This window comes from Episyrphus balteatus, chromosome 1 (genome assembly GCF_945859705.1).
Source record: "Episyrphus balteatus chromosome 1, idEpiBalt1.1, whole genome shotgun sequence".
Lineage (NCBI taxonomy): Eukaryota > Metazoa > Arthropoda > Insecta > Diptera > Syrphidae > Episyrphus > Episyrphus balteatus.
The window spans coordinates 103,172,962-103,199,182 of record NC_079134.1 but is presented as its reverse complement, the minus strand read 5'-3'; the positions used below and the strand labels follow the sequence as shown (position 1 = coordinate 103,199,182).

General features: G+C 30.2%; 1 protein-coding gene across 6 annotated transcripts in view; it reads left to right on the top strand.

Annotated features, from left to right (window-relative positions):
• LOC129906321 (NAD kinase-like) overlaps positions 1 to 26,221 on the top strand; it is a 92,522-nt gene that overhangs the window by 41,629 nt on the left and 24,672 nt on the right. Inside the window, exons 1-2 of one of the 6 annotated variants that reach the window (XM_055982040.1) lie at positions 9,490 to 9,615; positions 9,670 to 10,083. The exons of 2 other annotated variants lie outside the window; for them this stretch is intronic. In XM_055982040.1, coding sequence (XP_055838015.1) covers positions 9,725 to 10,083 — 359 coding nt within the window. In that variant the 5' untranslated portion in view covers positions 9,490 to 9,615; positions 9,670 to 9,724. Of the gene's footprint in view, positions 1 to 9,405; positions 10,084 to 18,920; positions 19,258 to 26,221 lie in introns of those variants that run through there. 3 more of the 6 variants (XM_055982043.1, XM_055982039.1, XM_055982045.1) reach the window with 3 other exon arrangements.

The following is a 26,221-nucleotide window of genomic DNA, read 5'->3' as shown; positions in this document are numbered from 1 at the left end:
TTATCAAACAGAAAAATTAAATTTTATTATTTTGAAATTTCAATGATACGAAACGTCTCTTTCAAGACTTCTGTTATTGAATTTTAAAATAATATACCATATAAAAAGAGACAAGCAGTTAAATATAACGATTGTTGAGAAACCTTAAGAGGTTGTAAAGTTTTTTAAGTATTGTAAGTATAGATATTTAGTATTTGGTTGTTATTTAAAAGAAATTTTATCTATAGAGAAGAAGAAGGGTATATCCATACCCGAAACATCGACTGATACGAATCATTAGAAAAGGCAAAAAGACCTATAGCCCACGAAATAGTAAAATTTATTTTACTTAATAAAATGTTGGCTTTTTAAAAATGTATCATTCATGACTGTAAGTGTTGCCGTTGTTCTTAAATATGTTTTTCTTTTTTTTGGGTATTTTTTTAGAAAATTGCCCCTCCCCATTTAACGGGGGGAATCTTAATCTTTTGTCTTATAGTTATCGATTTCTTTACGAATCCTTAGTTTCTCTACACATAGTACCACTTATTATCTACTATGTTCCTGCACTAATTATGTATCTATGCATAATGTTTTATTGGAAGTCCAGTTAATTAATTTGAATAAATACAGCTGTTTAAAAAAAATTTTGTAACAGAATGAAAATTATAAGTTTTGAAAATATTAATTTATAAAAACATAGCTTCAAAACTTTCTCAAACAAAAAAAAAAAAAAAAAAACAAGTTATAGATCTGTTTAAAAAAATATTTGCAATAAAGTAAGATAAACAAAGTATTATCAGAACAAATCTTTAGTTTAACAAGCGAACCAAAAATCATCTACAACATGAGCAAAACTGTTAATAAGAAAAAAAATTTTCAAAAATTCAATAAAAACAATATTTTAATTACGGTAAGTTGAAGTCGAATGAAGAAATAAATAATTTGTTTTTAGCTGATTTCCGATTTACCTACGGCAACATCGTACTCATTGACTGAAACAGAGTGTACTTCCGAGATACTCTGCAGAACTGCCCCTAGCTTAAGAAGTCGAACATGTTCAGTCAGCCCAAACAGTCGCAGCACGAATTAGTTTGAAATCACCATTAACCGCCGCCGAACGTGTTTCTGTGATAAAAAAGCACTTTGAATCTTTGCCGATGACGGACGATTCAACGCGTCTATTTGTACTCATTTGGGCCAGTGCGACTCTCCGTGGCCAACATCGTATCGACCAAGTTGTGGTTTCAGTGAAGTGCTATGGTAGCCAAATTATATAATATTATGTTTATGTGGCAATGGCTAGTAAAAGGGAATTAATCGATATGATGACATGCTTTTAATATGCCAAGAACTTTCACTTTATGTGAACTAGTGGACTGTAATAGTTGAAATGATTGCAATGCAAGTTATTGAATGTGTTTTGTTGTTCTCCTGATTGCTTAACTTACCGTGTTGTGTATGAGTCATTTGGTATATTTTTTTTTCTTTAAATGAAAAATTGAAAAATAAAAAATATGTTGCTTACGCTCGTTATTCATTCATGCTTTACATGTTGTCTTCAACAACTATACTAGTGCAACTTTTTCTTTTTGTTTGCAACATTGGTTTTCGTGTTAGTATTTTCTATTGTTGACTGTTGATATTATTTTAAACTAATTAAGCTGAATGCAAATTATAAGACTGTACTCGGGTGACAACTTTCAAAAAATTACTTTTGTGCGCTGTTTACTCCAGTCCGCAAAGCAGTTATTGCATTGACTTTCAAAATAGTAATACGTATTTTTGTTTAAAATTTATAAATAAAATGAAACTTGTTCTAAACTCATATTTTAAACTTTATTTGTCTGTCCATGACTTCAGAATGGTCCTAAAAACATCACGTTGTACCCGTATTAATTTTTATTATTCCAGTCACACAAGAATTCTACATATTAATTTGCTTTCCAGGTTTTAGTTGTATTTAGGTCGATGTCGATGAAAACAAAGCATTGTGTAGCTATAATGCATTCTTTATTTAACAGGTGAATCCCTAAAATGAATCAAAGCTCATAAAATTGCGTACTTTTTGTTTTCGAAAAAAAATCCGTCTTTTTTAATACGCTTTTATAAGTTTCACTGTAACTAACTAAAAATAATGTAATAAAACCTTGGAACTTAATTTTGACCCACTTGCAATTATCGTACCGAACTGAAACTTGGTACATATGTAGTTCGGATGACAACACAATATTTTGGTGGTCTGAACCCTGGGGAGAGGCATTGAGGGATCGAAACACCCCCAAATCAATTAAAGCCTTCTTCCATATCGTATCGAAATAAAACTTGGTACATATATGTAGCTCACATGACTATTCAATATTTTAGTGATGCGGACTCTGGGGAGGGGCATTGAGGGATCGAAACACCCCAAATCAATTTTAGCCTACTTCCAAATACCTTACCGAAATGAAACTTGGTACATATGTATATGTAGCTCACATGGCTATTCAATATTTAAGTGATCTGGATTCTGGACCCTGGTGAAGGGCATTGCAGGTCGAAACACCCCTACTTTCAATCATGATAAGAATATAAAGTAAAAAATAAAATATATAGTTTATAAAACTAAAAATACGCTTTTATCACGCACTAAAAACTATAAAATAATTTAATTGACTTGTTGGAAATGGTTAGATCAAAAAGCGTAGAGAGCATTTTTAAAGCACGTACTTTTATAAAGTTTGAACAAAGCCCATCCCCACTCCAATACATATTATTTTTTGTATACATTTAACTTCATGGAACAATGAAATGGAAAAAAGAGTCATTAATAATATTGTTTATTCAAAACGTTAAATACTAGAGTTAAAATTACAAATAGCTACTTAAATCTAAATTTAATTAAAACAAAATTTCAGCTACTCACAGAAAAAAAAAATTTCAATTAGTCCCAATCTATTCACTCTCCAAAAAAATAGAAATCTGTCAAATATGTACACACAAATTATAAAATTTCGTTTTTAAATTGTGACCCTTAGTAGAGTAACTAAAGCAAGTTATTAGGGAACCCGACCGAACAGCTCCGATTTTTTTTTCAAACGTAAAATAAAAATACTTTAAAGTCTATAGATTAAAAATTGACGATGTTGCCGTATTGTTTTTTTAAATTAAAATTAAATTTTTTTTGAACAAAATCTTTTTTTTGCATAAATTTCATAAAACAAATGATAGCAAAAGATTCTCTAGGTAATTTAAGGAAAAAAAAATATAATATAAGAACGATAAATGCAATTTTCTAACATTCTGACCTCAAACACAAAAAAAAATATTTTGAAAACAACAGCAACACCTACAATATTTTAAAATACATTTTTAAAAAGCCAGATGCTCATTCTTATCTCTTAAATTTAAAAAAATGTTATTAAAAAAATTTAAAATTACTTTTTTCCAAACTTTTTTCTAATAAAACATGAATTTATTTAAAAAAAATTTTTGACCATAAATATTATCAGTTAAATTCCGAAGCAGAAAAGGTAATATATATCACACTTTTGAAAAAAAAAATAAAAATTACTTCAATTTCAATGGGTTTTTTGATAAAAACTGAATTTTTGCATTGAAATAATTAATTTTCTCAAAGACTTTGGTAAATAAGAACTTTTAATTTTTACTATTTAATTTTCAATAGTAAGGGTTATTAAATGAATAAAAAATAATTTTATGTTTAGATGTTGAACTTAAAAAAAAAAGTTAAATATTTTTTCAAAACTTTTATTAAAAAAATTTCTTCGAAAATTTGAATATAAATGCATTTTATATTACGAAAAAGTTTAAAAAAACGACATTTTAAAATTTTTTCAATAATTTTTTTTTTTTCAAAAATTTGAGTTCAGTTACCATTCTTTCAAAAGCCCTTTATTCAATTAACTTAATTTTAATTTTACAAATATATACTAGGCTTGTAGCTTTTTAAAAACGTATATTTAAATATTGTAGGTGTTGCTGTTGTATTTAAATATTTTTTTTTGTGTTTGAAGTCAATTATTAAGAAAATTGCATCTATCGCTTGAACGATGGAAGACTGTCCCTCACTCCTATATATTTTTTTTTCTTGAATTTCATAGACAACCTTTTGGCATCAATTAATTTATGAAATTTTAGAAAAATTTTTGAAAAAAAAATTTTTTGTTCACAAAAATCTTCAATTAAATTTAAAAAATCAAAACGGCAACACCCGCAATTTTTAATCTATAGACTTTAAAGTATTTTTAATTACCCACGTTTGAAAAAAAAGATCATCAAAATCTAAGCTGTTCGGCCGGGTTCCCTAACATTGCCAATTTTTGAGCTTTAGTTACTCCACTATTTAAGTTTAATGGAGTGCGAATAAATTTAGCATTTCAAATTTAAGATTTATCATTAGTAGAAAAACCGATGAGAATAGAGAATTTATTAAAAATCTTTATTAAGGGAATAAGAGGACTATAATCTTTGAGCAAAAACAACTTCTTGAAGGTGCTACCACCAAGTGTTCATGGCTAGAGTTCCAGTACTGTTTCACGGATGCCAATCCGATCATCAGACTTCTTTATTCTATTTGTGTGTGGTGCTTAGTCTAGTAATTTCAGTCACACTCGAGTATTGAACCTAGACCAAGTGAGTTCAGAGGCCAGTACACTACGCACTTCGCCACCTCACCACATGATTTAGCTTCACCTAATTGTAGTTTTATCAGTTCATCGCTTTAAATGAATAGACTTAGCATTTTTACCAGCTCCTTCAAGTATAATTATTGTTATTCGGCTCTTTCATGTTTTTCCCCATACTCTTAGGCATATCAACAATTCGTTGTATATACGAAAGGTGGAAAGTGATTAGAAAGATTTAACAATAAGAAGATTGTTCGAGAATGAACCAATGAACCAAGTAACTATACGGTCGCCGCTTTAACTATAAGGGGCGGTTAAGGTTAACTCATACAAAATACAAAAATACTCATACACTGCGCGTCATTTGAATAGAAAGAACAATTTTTCTTTAGAAAATAGCGATTGGCGCTTTAGTGAGGTAACAAAGTAGATTTTTGGTTATTCATTTTCAAAGAGGAACTTTTACGAACAATGTTGTAAAAACGAAAAACCCAAAACAGAAACCGTATGGCTATTAGTTGCGTTTTTTCGCATTACTTCACAAAAAACAGTGTTTTTTTTTTTGCGTCACTTGAATAGAAACAAACTCTTAAATGAGATAAAAATGATGAAAAATCATGAACAACATTAATTTCAATAAAGCAATATCAAACTTTGACATTATTTGCCCAATATAACCAATTTTGGTCTATGAGCTACCAATAGGCACCACAGAAAATACATAAATAGAAGCTAACATTGGAAATGCACTTGCACTATGCAAAATCGCGAAAGATATTGAAAAATTTGCCAAATTTGGACGAGAATATTTTTAAAATATCGTAAACTAGTGATTAAATAAAAAAATAAGACAGGTGAGACCCAAATCAAGAGCAGAGAAAAAAATAATTTAACAACTAGCTGCGAATTCCTTCACTTTTCCGCTAAAATCGGTCAAAACCGTGGTTTTAGTGCGATGGTAATGTGTTGGTTTGTTTCATCACGGAAGTTATAAAATGTGCGCATCATTTAAAAAGCCTCAAAATGCAAAATAACAGCATTTTAAGTTCCTTTAAGATAACAAAAAAGTTAAATATTTTATAGTTGCATTCGAACTGAAAAAACCAATACCAACTCAGATGGACCATATTAATATTAGTCCTATATCATTGGTTTAAGAAAGAATAACTTTTATTGCATCGCCACCAAAGGTCACAAAAATGTGTTATAGTAATACGCTTTGATTTTATGATGTGCAATAGCAAAATTGAAAGTTCACGATTCGAAAAAATATGCCAACTTTTACAAAGAAATAATGGTAGAAGCTCTTGGCAAGTTTAGGAACGTGGAAGAACAACCGTCATAGAGATTGCGCAAGGATAGTTCCAGAAAACCAAACTCCTCTTTCGATGAGTAGTTTCTGAGATATAGGGTTTCAAAAATCGCAAAAACCGTAACTGACTGACTGACTGACTGACTGACTGACTCACTCACTCACTCACTCACTCACTCACTCACTCACTCACTCACTCACTCACTCACTCACTCACTCACTCACTCACTCACTCACTCACTCACTCACTCACTCACTCACTCACTCACTCACTCACTCACTCACTCACTCACTCACTCACTCACTCACTCACTCACTCACTCACTCACTCACTCACTCACTCACTCACTCACTCACTCACTCACTCACTCACTCACTCACTCACTCACTCACTCACTCACTCACTCACTCACTCACTCACTCACTCACTCACTCACTCACTCACTCACTCACTCACTCACTCACTCACTCACTCACTCACTCACTCACTCACTCACTCACTCACTCACTCACTCACTCACTCACTCACTCACTCACTCACTCACTCACTCACTCACTCACTCACTCACTCACTCACTCACTCACTCACTCACTCACTCACTCACTCACTCACTCACTCACTCACTCACTCACTCACTCACTCACTCACTCACTCACTCACTCACTCACTCACTCACTCACTCACTCACTCACTCACTCACTCACTCACTCACTCACTCACTCACTCACTCACTCACTCACTCACTCACTCACTCACTCACTCACTCACTCACTCACTCACTCACTCACTCACTCACTCACTCACTCACTCACGCACTCACTCACTCACTCACTCACTCACTCACTCACTGGGAAAAATCGAAAATTTGAGATTTTCAATTCAGGGGGCGTGGCATCCGCCCGTTTCCGCTGAATTTTCATCAAATATTATAGAGCACTTCTGATTATCGTAGAATCCTGAAATTTGGTAGAATGGTAGAGTTGGTAGTTTATACAAAGAAAAAAATTTGAAATTTGAGAATTTTAGCCAGGGGGGCGTGGCAACCACCCATTTTCGCTGAATTTTCATAAAATATTATACAGCTCTTCTGATTATCGTAGAATCTTGAAATTTAATAGAATGGTAGAGCTGGTAGTAAATACAAAGGAAATAATTTAAAGTAAGAGAATTACAGCCAGGGGGCGTGGCAACCGCCCATTTCCGCTGAATTTTCATAAAATATTATAGTGCCTTTCTGATTATTGTAGAATCCTGAAATTTGGTAGAATGGAAGAGCTGGTAGTTTATACAAAGGAAAAAATTTAAAGTTTGAGAATTTCAGCCAGGGGGCGTGGCAACCGCCCATTTTCACTGAATTTTCATCAAATATAGAGATTTTCAATTCTACAGCCATACCTTGCAAAAAGAAGTGAAATCACGACAAAAACATTACTGTTAAAAAAAGAGCCAAGTTCACCTATACATATGTTGAAATTATGCTGGCACAAAAAGTATTGAGATGTAAAAGTGTACCAAGTTCTAAAGTTTGGGTTCAAATTCGTATCAATAAAATTTTGAAATGACTTTAATTTTTGAAATGACTTAAAAAATCGCTAATTAAAAGAAAAATTGTCAAGAGAACAATCAAAATTTTATTGATACGAATTTGAACCCAAACTTTAGAACTTGGTACACTTTTACATCTCAATACTTTTTGTGCCAGCATAATTTCAACATATGTAGGTGAACTTGGTTCTTTTTTTAACGGTAATGTTTTTGTCGTGATCACTTTCTCCAATTAGGTCCACGATTGTGTACAGTGCAAGTGCATTTTCAATGTTAGCTTCTATTTATGCATTTTCTGTGGTGCCTATTGGTAGCTCATAGACCAAAATTGGTTATATTGTGCAAATAATGTCAAAGTTTGATATTGCTTTACTAAAATTAATGTTGTTCATGATTTTTCATCATTTTTATCTCATTTAAGAGTTTGTTTCTATTCAAGTGACGTAAAAAAACACTGTTTTTTGTGAAGTAATCGAAAAAACGCAACTAATAGCCATACGGTTTCTATTTTGGGTTTTTCGTTTTTACAACCTTGTTTGTTAAAAGTTCCTCTTTGAAAATGCAAAACCAAAAATCTACTAAGTTACCTCACCAAAGCGCCAAGGGCTATTTTCTAAAGAAAAATTGGTGTTTCTATTCAAGTGACGCGCAGTGTATAATATCTCGTCAATTTCACTGCAATCATCTTAAATTTGACAAAGTATTCTTGAAATATGTACTATATATTCGTTAAAAATAAATGAACAAAAAAATATAGTAATGCCTTAGTTCCTAATACGACCTGCAGCGACAATATCAGCAGAAGTTAACAAAAAAGAAGTAGGTCCTTATCAAGAAACCGATTTCTTTTTTTTATCACTACAAAAAAAAGTTTCCTTTAGGCCAAAAAGCATCGGAGGTTGGTTCTTTCGACCGAAAGAACAACAATCCCAGTCACAACTTCATAGAATCAAAAATGATTGTGTCAGTAAAATTCTGAGGTTGTTATACTAAGTTACATTTACTGTAATGATAAAAGAGTATTATTTGAATGTAATGCAGAATATTATGCTGTCATTGAACAATAAAATTAAGCTCTTTAAATGGAGATTCCTCCAGAACAACAACCTCAATTCAAGGAAAAATGTAAAAAAAAGCGCTTGAAACAGAATCAATGTAATCCAGTTCTTAACGACCTAACCTAAATCATAAGAGGAAATTAAGAATTTGATCAGGATTGATGTTTACAAAGGAAATATAAAATATAGGTACCTATTTTTTAATATTTTCGAAAAACCGAAACGTAAAAACTAACATGAAACATCTTTAAATTAAAATTGAAACAACGCAACCGAAGAATTTTTTTTTCATTTTTGTCGGACTTCAGCTTTTATTGCATTTTATCACCCTATTTTCAACAGTGAGATAGCACGTTGGTAAGGCATTCGCCTAGTGACCCAAGAGTTGTAGGTCCGATCCCCAGTGGCTGCCAAAATTTTTCTTTTTTTATTTAATTTGATGCTTTTTTTCAATGTTTGATTTAAGCATGTTTTACAACGGCAAACTACTGTAAACTAACAATGTTCTACTTTGATTTTAAAATTATCGTCTACAAAGCAAAATCATTTCGAAAAAAAATTGAATCAACGTGGTTTTTGTTGATTTTAAGATGTTTTTTCCAACAGTGTTGGAAATAAGGAATGTTCCTTTTATTGTAGCCATAGGTGTATAGATATAAGGATTTTTTTTCTGTCTTAAAATAGATTAGCCGATTTCATTCCTTAAAGAAAAAATAATAAAATAAAAACGAGAATAATAAAAAATACTTCCGTGTACCTAATCAAAGAATTCAATAACGTGATCAAACATTTATTACTTTATTAGAGATAATAAAAGGTAGTGTACTCCAGCTACAACCTATGCTAGTCGTAAATGCAAAATGTGTCTCTTTTGATTTTTAAGTGTTGATCTACATATATACATGCATATATAAAATTGTATACTCTCCATACCGAACTCATACTTATATTACTCTTGATGATAGAAATATGTGGAGTGTGTCAAGGGTGGCGACGACGAAGCAGCAGCAACGATTACCTCCCTCGATAATTGCTTTAGGTCTAGCTAACTAGTTAGACAACATCTGTGTGAGGAGTAGTCATTCACAGGTTTAACTTTTCATCGAATGTTTTGAAAAATATTTATATTTTATTTTTGTTTAGTATTGTGTGATTGCATCAATATTTTAGCTTGCAAAGTTTGAGGTAAATTTACATAATGGCATGTTTATCTGACATTGATTTGGCTACGTTACACAGAAGTCGCCTTGAAGAGCGGCTTAACTATAAACTAGCGTGGAGTTCAAATCGTAGTGAGAGTTTTCATTATGGATTTAGTGATATCACTAGAGAGTGTCTACGTAAAAATGTTAAAAAGTGTACAAGTGATAAGTACACTGATAAAAATTCCAACTACAATAGTGATGCCATACTATGTGATAAGTTAAATACAATAAATTTAGCAAATCAACAAGTTTGTAAAGATAAACAAAATAATGAAATTCAATCAGCTGATGACGGAAATAATTCAAATTATTTCAGCTCGGGTTCAAGGAGGCGACGATCAGGAACATGGCCGTAAGTGTTGCAGTGATAAACATTTTTAAATTCGCTTACAAAATTTAGAATAATTTTATATTTGGCATAGAAATATTTAAGTCTTTTCAAAATCTTCTAATGAAATGCATATGATATTTTACTCCGTGAAGTGAAGAAATGAAGCCTCCAAGATTATCATTAACATGAATAAGGGCATATCTACTTAGCCGTTCTATATCCCTACCAGACGTCCTTTAATTTCTTGTTTTCACACAAAAGGTGTAAGAAACCCATTTTTTCTAATATTAAGTATTATATAACTAACCATAATGATCACACTTAAAAAAGTACATTATATCTTGATAAAATGTTAATAAGTTGTACCCGCTTTTACCGTGGCTTTACCCCTCCTTCCCATACGTCCTTGAATTTCTCCGAAATGCTTTCAAATTTTTTGGTTGCACACAAAAGGTGTTATGATCCCCTCGACATCGGGATCATAACAGCGCTGAGAAAAAGAAGATGAAGTTAGATTGAGAGGGATGATAAACGAAGAAAAGTTGCTGTTTACAATGAATTTGCAGATGGCCAACAACTACAGTCAAGGATAGATATGGAGCTTTAATTTCAATGTTAATGTTAAAGCTCATATCAGTAAAGTGAGTAAACGATTTCAGTTTGTCAAAATTTTAAGCCATTTCGTCAGATTTATTACAGTTTAAAGTATCACAGTTTAAAATATCACAGTTGAAAGCACTTTGAAGGAAATCAGAAATAAGTTGCGTTATTTATAACCCGTGGGTCATGACTTATAGTGTCATTGAGTACGGACGGATAAGAACATGATTTTGCAATTAATAAAATTCCAAAAACACTTAGGATTCATTGTTAGATCTCTTTGCGTCTTCTTTATGTAATTCAAATACTTTGAACTTGAACTTTCTATTAAAAATTATCTCTTGAATCACAGTAATTTTTAAAGTTTAGTTGGAGCTAGCTTAAAAGTGGACCTTTTTTTAGATTTTGATTTCACTGTGGTACCAATTTGGAAAAAAAAATCTCGATTTCACTATCGTTATAGGAACTGAATTAAGAAAGCAATCACATAAAATGTTGTTAAATTCAAATACTATTAAGTTAACGTTAACACAATTATTTAAACAAGACCTGTCAAATTGTGACAACAATGAACTTAGTTTTGTAAGATCAGTTTTTTTAAAGTTGAGAGAATAATAATTTTTGTCAGATATTTCATTATTAAAACATTGCAAGTTATTATAAAGCAAACAGATTATTGATGGGTGATGGTCATGGCTCGGTTGACTTTTTTAACGTATAATATCGGCCTGAATAGTAGTAAACACTAGCATTTTTCCAAAAATCGTTGTTTGCTGCAGCGCTGCAAAAAAAATTGACAACCTTTGATATTAATTGTTTATATTTTTTACGTATAGACCAGTGCCAATAATTTTTGAAAATAAAAAAATTATTAGCAGCATATGGGTGGTGGGAAAATTTAGGATAAATGGTATATGAAAGGGGAAAAATAAATTGCCCACAAAAAAATTGGGGGAAAGGGGGTGGGTGGGCGAAAAAGTTGTGTGGGTGTCAAAAATCATGGTTTTTTACGATTTCTGTCAAAGCTAGACGTCCTATCGAAAAAAGTCAAATGCAAAAGTTGTAGGTAGTATAAATGTCTACAACTTTTACTCAAACAATTTTTTTCTATAACCTCAAAAATATTGGAAAAAATGCAAAAATACGATTTTTTTATTTTTTATTTTTATATTTTACAAAAATGATTGGATTTTAACAAAACTTGGTTAAAAACTACTTTGTTATGTTTTCTATCTATTAAAAATTATAACAAGGCATTCGATTTTTTCTTCCCTGTTCGAATTCACTAGTCAAAAAGGTTTTTTTATAGAAGTCAAAGTATATTTTTCTAATGGTTTTTTTGTGCGCTGAGCTCGAATCCGAAGTCAGAAAAATTCTATCACATCACGTTTTTGAGATATTACCATGCAAAACATCACAAAAATATTGTTTTGGACGTTCAAAATTTAATATCTCAAAAACTTTTCACGTTAGAGCTATTCTAATGCTAGATTCAAATTAAGAAGGTCAAAGGCCATTAGAAAAGTATAATTTAGTTTCTATGGAAAATTATTTCTCGCCAATATTACTGTCATTTACGGAAAAATCGATCTTGAAAATCGTTTTTTTGTTTTTTTCAATTTTTCTCAATATTTTCTAAAACAAAAGTATAGTTTTTCCACACAATCTTAAATTATAGGTTTTAATCTAAATAATTTCATTTCAAACATTTCAAAAATCAAAAATTTTTTCGGTAACTTTTTTGATTGAAAAATAAGCTATTTTTTCAAATTAAATTCGTCAAAAATCCAAAAATTCACTTTTTGCTCAAAAAACATTTTTAATAGATAGAAAACATAACAAAGTATTTTTTAACCAAGTTTTGTTAAAATCCAACCATTTTTGTAAAAGATAAAAATAAAAAATCAAAAAATCGTATTTTTGCATTTTTTCCAATATTTTTGAGGTTATAGAAAAAAATTGTTTGAGTAAAAGTTGTAGACATTTATACTACCTACAACTTTTGCATTTGACTTTTTTCGATATGGCATCTAGCTTTGACAGAAACCGTAAAAAACCATGATTTTTGACACCCACCCCACTTTTTCGCCAACCCACCCCCTTTCCCCCAATTTTTTTGTGGGCAATTTATTTTTCCCCTTTCATATACCATTTATCCTAAATTTTCCCACCACCCTTATGCTGCTAATAATTTGTTCAACTTTTGCCCTCTGAAAACCGGATTGGCACTGGTCTAGTAAGGAAACAATTATGCGGTAAAAATTACTATGTGTAGTTAAAATGTGCAGGTTAAAATGCAGGTTTTTCTTCCATAAGAGAGCTCGCGTTATTTTTTTTGCTGCAGGGATAAACTTCACATCTCGTTCCTGAAATTCTTTTTCAAGTGCAACAGGAACATTGATGGGTGAAGTTATCAAGGAAGACTTTAAAGGTATAAGAATCCCACCTCCAACGGTATCAATGTTTGGATCAGAGTGTCTGTCTCGTCTATAGACATAAACCCCCGTATTTATATACGTTGTATAACTTTATACAAGTGTTTAAATTTGAAAAAAAAAATGCTATCAAAAACCATGTTTATTGTGTTTTATAGCTGTCAAACTTATACAAAAGAGTAGATTGTCTTGACCGCGAATAATGTGATTATTATTTTCATTAAATAAAGCATATTTCCAACAATTTGAAAAAAGTTATACAGTGTATAAGAAGTCTTAAAAAATACCCTTTTAACCCTTTTACCTTTTATAATATTGATTTTATTGGACTTATCCTGTTATAAATGAAACATTCGCACCAATTTTCATTCCTGTTACATTTTTGTACCAGTTTTTGTGGTATACTTATACTAGTTCCGATGAAATGCGGACTCATTTTATGAATTTGCCGACTGCATCCGATTTTTTAAAAATAATATTGGGAATCATAGTTTTAGGGAAAACAGAACTTAAACTATAATTTTCACGATTAAGCATTTAATTATTAAAACAATACCTAATCTATAATAACAGACAAAAAATAAACATTAGGCATACATACATTCTTTAATAATAAAAAAATAATTTTGGTAAAAGAAAATAAATCAGGCACTTTTGTAGTCTTTAAAATTTGAGTCCTTAAAATTAAAGTTATTAATTTCAAAACAATTAACATAAAACATTTACAAAAAATTGACTTTTAATTTAAAGACTAACCCTGTGATATTTTAACAATGTCTTTTTTTCGACAGCTTAGCTTAGTTGAGTTCTATCAACTATATCTTGTGATTAATATAGCAGCATCAACGAATTTTACCTTTCTGCACCCATGGGCATACGCAAATAATTGAGAACTCTTTTAAGTTTACTAAATGACCGCTTAAAAGAACTTGACTTCAGAAGAGCGGTAAACATATAGTTAACTACATTGAAGGCTAACGGAATTACATTTCTCAGTTTAAATACCTCTTTGGTAATGTTGTAGAAATTTGAGCATTCGTTGCAAGAAAAAAGAAGAATTTGCAACTCAGACAAGTAGCATGCTACATATTCTTTAAACAAAAAATAAAATCCAATTCCACAATAGATTCAACTAATTCTATTGTGGCATTGGCTCATAGAAGCGGGTACATTAAATTTTTTTTTTAAGTTTCAAAAATGGTTAAATTTATTATCTTTTACGCGTGACGTAAAAGTTTTGAACTCTTTCCTATAAAATGTTTCCAAATTAAAAATAGAAGTGGTTTCAGGATTTTCATCAATTCTCTTTGGGAACCGACGAGTTCTATAATGTTTCAAAAAATCATTTTCAGAATTAATAGTTAATTTTTCAGCAAACGAAGATGAACTTTTAATTAATGCATTTATTTGTGTTTCATCATCGTTTTTTTGTAGTAATGATTCTATTGTACTTTGAATCAACAATGAATCATCAAAAACGTACAAATTCTCCACTTCTAGATTTTCTATTAAATTTTGTACTTTGAATATGACATTTTTGCAAAAATATAAAGAACTGATAAAATCAAAATCCAAGAAAGTTTTCAGGGTTCGTATGGTAAATTGTTTTTCAGAATTCTTTACTTAATTTAACTTATTTGTAGGTTCTATTCTATCAAAATTCCAAAGGAAAAGGACAAAATTCCAATGTGAAGAATTTGGAACCATGATTACAAGACACGACACGAGCTATCCAGATGTTAAATACACCTACGTACGTTAAGAAAAATGATTTGGCAAATCGTACCTCGTACGGGACACGAGCTACCCAAATTTTAAATACATACACTTATGTACGCACAAAAAATGATTTGGCGATAAATTGTTTGCCGACTGATTTGCCGACTCGGAAAATCGTGGGGGGTGTGAGACACCCCCCCACAACCCCCTTTCGATACGCCCCTGCTTACACATAACTCGACCCTTCAAAAAAACACAATTTTACCAAAAATATTTTTAAAGACTTTATGAATCCTTTGTCCCCCCTTCTAAAACCTTCATCCCGAATTCCATCAATGTATCACGTTTCTCACATGGGTTTCAGTTATATTTTACCTGATGAAGTCAAAAAACAAGCATCCTTGTAACTTTTCTTAGAACAATCGAATCGACTTTATTTTTATGCCATTAGATTGAGCATCAAAAAATACCTTAAAAACATGTGTCATATAATTATATGCCACAAACAATTTTTTCACTATATTTTTGACCTTCACCCCCTCCTTCTTGTCAGCGAAAAAACGCCCTTCCACGAATTTTTTTCTTATAGCTTAGTTCTTATCCTTAGTTCTTAAGCCCGTATGATACTTCTTTTTTGCGTATTTATAATAGTTGTGGTCCTTTAGCCTAATGTATCTACTGCTAAGTACTTCTGAGGGTCGATTCTCGTTCTGTGATATTTTGAAATAAAAAAAAATTTCACAGCTTCACAACGATTCCAATTCTTGTTTTGTGAAAAAAATTAAAAAAATGTCAAAATATCTTCACATGATAAAATATTTATCACAAAAAAATTTTGTTGTGAAGACGCCTTTAAAAAGTTCCTCAGTAGATGATTGGGAACATTTAAGTAAAAAAAACTACAAACCACGATCTGTTTAAGCAATATTATTGTTTACGTTCGTTAATAAAAATAAAATGCTCGACTGGGTCGCACGAACTTGCTCTCAGAGTTAAAGTTACTTAAATTTTTAAGACTTTTTATATAGAAAAATAAAATAAAATCTGAAATCAAATTGACCTCGAAAACAAGTGTGCAGTTTTGATTGATATATTTTTAGACACAAAATTTTCAAAATCGTTAGAGCCGTTTATTAAAAAAACTAATTTTTTATAAATAATTTTTTGGAAAAAAAGTTTTAAAATAAAATTGGTATGTCATTTTGTAGAAATCACTAATCAACATCTAAAAACAAAATTTCAAAAAAATTCAATGTCCCGTTTTCGAAAATTTGATTTTTCAAAAAAAATTTTCAAAATTTTTTTAAAAATCCAAAAATTATTTTTTTGCTAATTTTATTTTTGGTTTATATTTGAATTCTTCTTCACAAAAAGTTTTGTTGAAATCGAATAAGCGGTTTCGGAGATAATCGGATTTGAAAAAACGGTTCTATGGCAGGAACCGTTAATAATGATTTGATTTTAATTAATGCTATTAAATATGTTTGTTAACATTATTTTCAAATAAACATATGCAATAAAAACGTCTAATCAATGGTGCTACATAAATTGTGTCACCCATTACTTCATTTTGTTAAAAAGTACGTGTACAAAAGCAATTCAATGTTGTGTGAATAAGGCCAAATCCAACAATTAATCTTCTAATGCTCTAAATTCTTGGTTTGATTTTTGTGGTCTTCTTCTTACTTTTTTTCTAGAGGAAACACACAAAAAACGGATTTTACTCTTGAAAACATTAATATCTTTGAATTTGAAGATGAAAATACCCTTCTTTTATCCACAGATGGCAATATTTTCCATAATTTCTTGACATATTATTAAAATAAATTTAGAAATGAAAAAAAAAAAAAAAAAAAACAATTTGAAATAAAAGTGACATACTTTTTCATTGGGCAGGTTCAGAAACGTTAGGGACTTAATATTTAGGTAATTTCTCGGTCTCTGATTGGTCAGCTGTCAAAAAAAATCATTCCAATTTAGGTAATTTTATTGGAAAGCTGACTGGAAAGTTAGGCAAGAAAATTTTCACTAATAACACTGTGTTCGAAAATGGAACTTTTTTTTCCGACAGAGGGCTCTCATATCTACTAAAGATAATTCGAGTCTGCTGAACACGATGGCGTTCTTAGTTTTTCTGGATTAGGTCAAATAAGAAAGATTTTTGCTTTGCACATGCCAAAACTGAGGGTATAAAACACCATATATTTTCCAATTTTGGATTGTTTATCGATGAAAAATGATGGAAAATCTATTTTTTTCCAAGTATTATTCGTACAAGAAGCTATTTGAAAAAAAATCTGTCGATTGACATTTTAAATCATTATTTTATGGCAAAAAAACGTCGATTTTTCTTCAATTTTTCTAATATTTTTCGTATTACTTAAATTAAAATGCAGCACTCGGTGGCAACGATTTGATCTCGTATATCAGGATAAAATATGGCTTTGTTTATAAATACGAACAGGCAGTACCTACCTATCTACAATATTGGTTAAGCTTAAGAGTGAAAAAGTAGCAGTAAAACACTTTTTTTTTTTTAATTTTTTAGTTTATAAAATAAAAAAATTACAAAAAGGTTAAATGCAATACATATGTTAGTCCAGTGCATTTAGGATGTTCATATATGGACGACCCAGCAGTTTGTACCACCCCCAAATTTTTTTTGCTCATTCGATAGAGCATTGGCTGAATATCATTACCCTGATTTTTCGCACTCGTGAAATTCACCTTTCGGCCGCCATCTTGGATTTTAGTTTTTGTTGAATATCTCGATGTTCATTACAGTCAAGTGAAATTTGGTGTCTTACCCATGCGACCGGTAAAATTCTTAAATAAATTTCGAAATTTGACAATAGCATCACATCCAAACTAATTTAGTCAATTTACTCAAATTTCCGTTCAGAAAATGACGTTGCCTAAATATCTAGTCCCTAATATTTCCTGAAGTGCCCATTTAGTACTTTTTAGTACAAACTTTTATTTATCACATTGAGTTTGAGAATCGCCTAAGGGGTGTCTGTGAAGCGATAAAATGAAAAAACGCTGTGAAAACTGAAATGATATTATTTTTATCACTTCACAGCTTCACAGAACGAGAATTGACCCTCTGGTTGTATTTACTCCATTTCTTCTGTAGAAAAAATGTTTTTGAATGGATTCAGAAGTACTAAAAAGTACTTTGCTGAGCCCAAAGGAACACAGCCAATACAAAAAATCTAACGATTGTGCGAAGAAGACAGAACGTTTTCTGTACCGAAACAGAAACACTTTTTGAACTTTCACATTGTCACATTAAAAATAATAAACAAAACAACAAACAAATTGTTAATTAAAGAAAAAAAAATATGTTTGCTCCTTTAAAAATATGGATTAACTTCTTTTTTTCTACTCCAAAACGCAAGGGATACTATTTAAATGCACCACGCACAAATTTAACTTTTTTTTGCCTGTTTTATAAACAAATCCAAATATTTTATTCAAAATCAATTGACAAATAAAAAAATCAATTGATCTTTCAAGTTTGAAGCTAGAAACGTCGGAAAAAAAAACTGAAAAATGTCTGAAAAAAGCAAGCTTATTTTCTTTTTTAGATCATTATTAGTACTTTTTTTGTGACATTTTTGGCTTTTTGTTTATTTTGTTTACTCTTCATTTGATTTTGTATTCGATAGATGTTGTACTGCTCTATTTTCCTTTTTAAGTTAGAAAATATAATGAAAAAAAGAAGTATCATACGGGCTTTATCCCAATAGCAAACTTTTTGCCAAGTTTCATGAGTGTAACAATTTTTTTTTATTTGTTGATTTTGTGTACTATTTTACCTGAACTTTATTCGCCTCTCTTGCAATTAAAGTTTCCTAATTGTCATGGAATATTTTCAAAATGACTTTACATACTTTAAAATGAATTATTAATTAGTCACTCTAGGAATTTACTTTACGGACTGGAATGTAATCATAATCAGTTTAACTCGAATACCCCAGGTTTAGGCAGAATAAATACAAATTGTAATCTTATTTCACCGGATAGTCTCCAGTACTTGAAATCATTAGGTATAAACATGAACACGTTATTTTTCAAAATGTATAAATCTCTCAATTTTAAAGTACATTTGAAGTTTATCTGTGTTTGTTGGGCTCGTTTTTAATTGAAGTTTTTCAATTCAAATGAATCGATGAATTTTTATTACACAACTCGCACATGGTAATTACACGGAACTTTGACCAAACAAAATGCAATTTATGTTAATGAAGCAGTGAATTAAAAAGAGAATTTTATTTTGCTCTAAAGTAACATAGCGAAGTAAAGTATAACCAACAATAGAGGTATTCGGATAGTTTTAGGCTTGACTTCGTGTTACTAGGGGATTTTCCAGCACTTTTTTATTTAAATTGTTCTATAAAGTGTGAAAGATATAAGGATATTTTATTTTAAAGAAAAAGTGAGTTTATTTATATACTGAAAAATACTTACTTATTTAAACAAAACAGTTGAATAATGTTTTGTTGTGTGCAAAAATTAATAGTGTTATGGTTTTTTTATGCCATTATTTGTTATCTTATCATGTGGGACTCTATTTAATAAGCTTTAATAAAATTCCAATTATAGTACAAGTATTTAGTTACATTATTCAATAATTTTTATTATATCTTACGTTTTTATTTAAACAAGTTATGAATTTTGGAAAAATAATTGATTTTTCAAAAACGTGTTCGCAAAAAAGTCTCTTTATTGTGGTAAAGGTATATGTTTTTGGAATTGTAGATACAATATTAGAGTTCCTCGGAAAATTTTTCTTCAATTCACACGCATACTGTCTACAAAATATTGAGACCGAAAAAAGTTATAGCGTCATAAAAAAGTTAAAACCATATTCGCAGAGGGTTAATTATACTAATGTCGTTTTCTTTCACTCTATTAAGGAGTACTCTAAATTTTTACTCCTTTTTCTGGTGTGAAAGAACATAATGAGAGTAATTTTTTTTTTGTAATTGTGTACATTTTATGAATTGAAAAAATATTAATATTAATAAAATATGAAGCATAATAAGCGTTCGTTGATAAGTCTGCTTCTACACGAAGACGCAAGGCGCAGAAATCATCTTCAAATTTCCTTTTGATTTTCGTTTCGGTGTATCACGCGCTTCCACACGTATTATTTTTTTGAAGACGCAAATTTGACAGTTATTTTATTTGGTTTTATTTTGTTCTTGTTATCGTATGACGACTTCTACAGGAAGACGTAGACGCACGAGATGCACATAAGAACAAGAGAGAGAGAAAGATCGATTTCTCCTTTGCTCTTATGTGCATCTTGTGCGTCTACGTCTTCTTGTATTTATGCATTTTAATTCCAAAAAAAACCCAAAATATACAAAAACAACAACTCCAGTGAGGTCTATGTGCAACGAAAACTTTGTAATAAATTAAAAACGTTACTATACACGCAATTAACACACACCCTTAGTTTGATTTTATAATTGTAAAATAAAAATATCCCATCAATGCAGAAAAAAAATGGGATTTTTTTGTATATGGCACAGGATTTTTTATTCGGTTTTCAATTTCATTTTGGGAAAAGTGAAGAATTAACGAAAAAATGGAAGAAATATATCTGGCGGAATATAATACAGTAGAAAATATATTCATAATGGTTGTTTTTGTTAATAACAAATAAGTTTGAAAGAAAAACTTTTCGCATTTTTCAATTTTCAAACAAAATTTTAAAATGTCAAACTTCAAATTCATAAGTGTGTGTGCAAGTCCCTGTGCAAATCGGTGTAAATCTGACTAAAAATGTGGAGTAAATCCGGGGTACTCCGTAGTACTAAAATTACTCCGGAGTAATTTTTTTTTTACACTTTTGTGGCGTCAAAGAACACAAAACCTTCAAAAGTGCAAAAATAAGTACTAAAAGGGTACTCTCATTGGAGTGAAAGAAAACGACATAAGATTTTAACTAGTACATTAAAATACTTAAAAAAAACATGCATTTTCCGTTTTACCGAACGTTATATAAAATAAGTTTTTAGGTGAAACGTCTGGCATTGCGCGAGTGAAATCAAAGTATCTCTCATCGAATCTCCTTTTCCAATGATTGTTATGATGTCGGCAAGGAACCCACTTATTAGCTGCACCTTATGGCTTCACCAGTCGGGTTGATCTCTAAAAAAGTAGCATATACAATACATTATTTCATATCTGAGGAAAGGTGTAGGGTTTCTCGGATTTTCTTCATTCTTCGATCAAGCTTGGTTATTCTAAATCTTATTCCAAATATATTCATCTCAGCTGCCTTAATTTAACGCGGTTTGCCCCAAAAAGTTTATGTACATATATCCTTATTTTTGCACTTTTGAAGGTTTTGTGTACCTTCACGCCAAAAAAGTGTAAAAAAAATTACTCCGGAGTAATTTTAGTACTAGTGAATACTCCGGATTTTCTCCCCATTTTTAGTCAAATTTACACCTACTTGCACACACACTTATGAATTTGAACTTTGACATTTAAACAAAAACAATCATTTTGAATATATTGAATATATTCCCTATTTATTATATTCCGACAGAATATAATAAATAATTCTTCAATTATTTTCGTTAATTCTTCACTTTTAAAAAATATTTCCAAAATCAAATTGAAAAACCAAATAAAGGAATTTTTCAGCCAGTGTTCTCATCAATGAAAAAATAATCCTGTGCCAGATACAAAAAATCCAATTTTTTTCTGCGCCGATGGGATATTTTTATTTTAAAATTATAAAATCAAACTAAGAGAGTGTAGTGGGGCGGCTTAGCAACAAAATCGTGTATTTGGTTATAAAATCATTAAATTAGCATCGTTGGTAGTAGGTACTCAATATAAGAGTTTGTTGTATATAACAGTATAGGCAATGAAACATTTTTATTAATATGATGCATGATTTCGAGGTATTCTCTAACGCCCGATTGAATAAAATCAATACCATAATGTCTCTCCCTTCATGTAAAAAATTATTGGACTCTTTTTGAATTGTTTTTTAAATACGCCTAGTATACAGCTGAAGCGAAACGAAATTTTCCATAAAAAAAATAGGATAACGAAATCTTTAGCTTTTCGTTTTTCAGTACGCAGATCTTGGGAAAAATTGGAGAGTTTTCACTCATTTGTCACTTACTTTTTATTGTCCTGTGCATTTTTCTTGACTCCAAGAGCAGTGTTGACGGTTTTTTCACGGAGGCTAAGTAAAATTATGAAAAATAAGTTTGTGATAACCAAAGGAGATGGCACATTTTTGGGCCCAGTGAGTTCACTAATAAAATTGGTATCAAATGAAAGGTCAATCTTAAAAAATCACCTTTTGAGAAGTAAAAACCAAATATGAATAATTTTTTTTTAACATACAAAAAAGATTTTTGATACTGATTTATAGACAAGAGAAATTGATACCAATATTATTTGTTTACATCCATTTTTACATTGTTTCAAAAAACAGCTGAAATCTTGATTTTGAAATCTAAATTTTCAAACTCCAATATCTCCAAAACCCCACCAACGAATTTGAAAATATTTTACCCATGTAATGTGCTTATCGTCACCTTTCATTTGTAGTGAACACACTTGGCCCAAGAAAAATGTGCCATCTTTTTTGCGGCATTGTTAGTAAAATATATAATCTTCATTTTTAGATATTGGGCCACTTAATATTTTACCTTCTAATGAAAAAACACTGCATAACTTTTTTGTAGAACGTTAAATTTTCTACAAAAATCTTTGATCTGCATGGCAGTGGAGTTTATCCTTCATTTAGTTATAAGAATCAGAAGTAACAAAAAAAATCCTGTGTAATTCTTATGGGAAATAAAAAAGTGCGATGCGGAAGGGCTCAAATTTTCAGGGACCTATTTTTGGGACCAAACGAAACTTTTAAGCCTATTTCCAAGAAAATCAGAGAATTTTTTTAAACACCCTAGTATTCATTTTAATTATTCCTATCTTCGTGACCTTTCAATGAATATAAATTCAATTCTTAGTGGGCTTGAATTGAATTTGTATTCATTTTAGTTCAATGATTTTTCACTTACAGAACGCAATCTCAAAACACAAAAAACACAATAGGGGTAGAATTTTCTATCGGTAGAAATGAGCTGTCAAAATTTGTATGGGAAAATTATAGAATTTTATCTCACAAATTTGAAGCTGAAACCGTAGAAAAAAAATCTGATAAACTTTGGATGTGTTCAATCACCTATCGGATAGGCTATCTGGGATCCCCGTATCTGGAATATATTTTTGAACGCGATTTATGTCTTATTATTCAGATAACCACAAATAAAATATGTTAATATTGAAAAGAAAATATTATTTTATTTGAGCAAATTACATTTTTTTTTTGCATAGTATTTACAAAATTAGCTTGAATTTTTTAATTAAATAAATTTTATAAGTTCAATTTGACGTTTAACAAACAGCTGTTTGTTTCCCTTGTTTACGCAATTATTTTCTGCTGGGTTCTTCATTTAAACCTTTTGCGGAATTTTCTATTTTTTTGCAAAGTAGAAAATTATCTCGTTACGTGAATACCCTTAATGTTGCTGAAAGCACAATAACAATAAGTATTTGAAATCAAGTTCAAAGAGACATAAACAAAATTTTACAGTTATATTGTCTCTTACGTGTTTACTTCACTTCACACTTAGGATTATTCTTCGAAATCGAAGTTAAAATTAAACATTTGCGCAAATTTTGTATTTAACATAATTTTTCGGGATTTTGTGCATTCGGGATTCTAGGTTTTAGGGATTTGGTTTTTCGGGATTTCTGGATTTTGAAAGGAGAAGAAAATCGCTTCAAGAACACCGAAAATTCGATTTTTTCTTTGAAAGGAATCCGACATAATTTATTTATGCTTTTTCCAATCATGAAACAGGCTAATAGCTCAGAGAAATATTTGAAATATGGGCATGAAATCGCATTTTTGGCGGGACAAAATTTTTTTCATGGAATATGTTCGGGGGGTTGTCCTTATCATACAAGTCAATTTGTTGGGATGATTGGAGGTTGGGAACAGCCGCCATCTCGGAAAAGAGATTGGTATAGTTTTTATTGAATAGCTCCATTGTTATTCATTTTAACAAAAAATGACAAAGGTAAGACTTATTAACAATAAAATTATCTAAAAAATAATATACAAAACAATTCTGGGGGTTGTCCTTATCATAAAAGTCAATTTGTTGGGATGATTGGAGGTTGGGAACAGTCGCCATCTTGGAAAAGAGATTGGTATCGTTTTTATTGAATAGCTCCATTGTTATTCATTTTAACAAAAAATGACAAAGGTAAGACTTATTAACAATAAAATTATCTAAAAAATGATATACAAAACAATTCCGAGAGTTGATTAAATAAAATTTTATAGTTGGTTTGTGTCGCAAGGTTGGGGCAAAATGACATTTTTTCATATATCTGACGAACTTTTGATTTGTCTAGATAATTCTTCAAGAATGAATTATAATACTTATAATTACACGGTGTTACAAAAATGAGGTTTTAAAATATACGCGGGTGGAGACCTATCAGGTTTTGTAGAGCTAGTCGCACTGAATACGAAACGGTATTTGAAAATCCCCTAACACCCCAAAATCTGGAGTTACGGGCAAAAAACGGTTTTTTGGACTTCACCCATTGAAAAAATTCTAGCTTCGACAATTTTTTACCCATATACGATTTTCGAGGTATTTTTTATGAAAATCACTTCAAAATTGGCTTAGAAAAAAAAAAAATTTTCGATTTCAACCCAGATATCACCGAAAAAAAAACCAATATCAATTTAACATTTTTTAAATATCAAATTAACAGTTCTTAAATATCAGCCAAAAATGCTCTATAAAATGTGTTTTATGATATTTAAAATGTTAAAACAACATTTTTATTATCAAGATGATATTTAAATGTCACATTTTGGATTTTTTTTTGATATTTTATTATCATTTTTTCATAACAAAAATGTTGTTTCGGCACGTAGTAGGATAACTTGGGCGCCAAGATTTGATAACGGGTTTTTGTAGAGGAGCTCAATACAAACATTTTTTTCTTTGGGACGGGGGTCTATCTCTCCCCGTTTAGGTGGGAGGGGCATTTTTCTTAAAAAAAATAATCAAAATAAAAAAAAAATATTAAAAAACAACGGTAACACTTACAGTAATAAATGATACCATTTCCGAAAGGCAAAATTGCAAATTTGATTCTAATTTTTAAATCAATATAATATAACCAATAGTTTTTGAAATAATCGATTTCAAAGTTAAAAATAGGCGAAAACAAAATTTTTTAAACTCATTTTATACTATTTTTGTCCAGACTGTGAATTTTAGTAAAAAAATTACTCACACAGAAAACTGCCTCAATTGATTCCTTATCGAACCGTGAAAACTATATGTTTCTATGTCTTCTACACTTAGGAGCAAAAAAATGGAATCAAAATTTTAGTTCTGTAAAAACGATAATTGGTCAGGATGTAATTGACATACATGAATGTCAATTGTGCCATTAAAAAGCTTGAAACAAAAGCTTTAAATTAATGCTAAGAATTAAAAAAGACGTTCACTTTATAAAGATCCAATGAACATAAATGAAGTATGTAAGAAAAGAAAGACTAAAATTGAAACAGAGAGTATCTGTAAAATTCAACATTAAAAAAAATGAAGTGCAATTTATTGACAGACAACGTCAATAGTAACGTTAGGAAAAAAAGACTGAAATTGAACCAGCGAGTATCAAGAAAATTTAACATTTATAAAAAAAAGAAGTGCAGTTTATTGACAGATAGCGATGATACTATCGTATGCATTTTTATGTTTTTACCAACAATTCAAAGTAAAAATTTCAAGCTTTTAAATGAGACCATGAGACTTGTAGAAACATTATTTTATCCATTGCAATTTTTGTTTTTAATATAAATAATTTATTTGATTCCGTTTTTTTGCTCTTAAGTGTAGTTTATGAGAAAATTGAAAAATAAAAACAAATAAAAACAAAAAATATTTTGAAAAAAGAAAAATCTGATAAAATAATTTTTAAACTTTCTCAAAAACTAGAAGACATAGAAACATATAGTTGTCACTGTTCTTTAAGGAATCAATTGAGGCAGTTTTCTGTGTGAGTAATTTTTTTATTATTTTATTATTAATTTTTTTCTAAGCCAATTTTGAAGTGATTTTCATAAAAAATACCTCGATTAATTGGGAAATAGATATAGTTTTAGAATATATTTTTTAAATAGCATGTTGTTTTGAAAACATATACTTTAAATTGATGCCGAAGTTGGGCAAATGACAAAAAAAAATTGAATTTTTGAGCTTATAAATTGTAAGTGGTTTAACCGAGTTACATGTTTATACATTGTTAAAAAGGTATATTTATCTTCT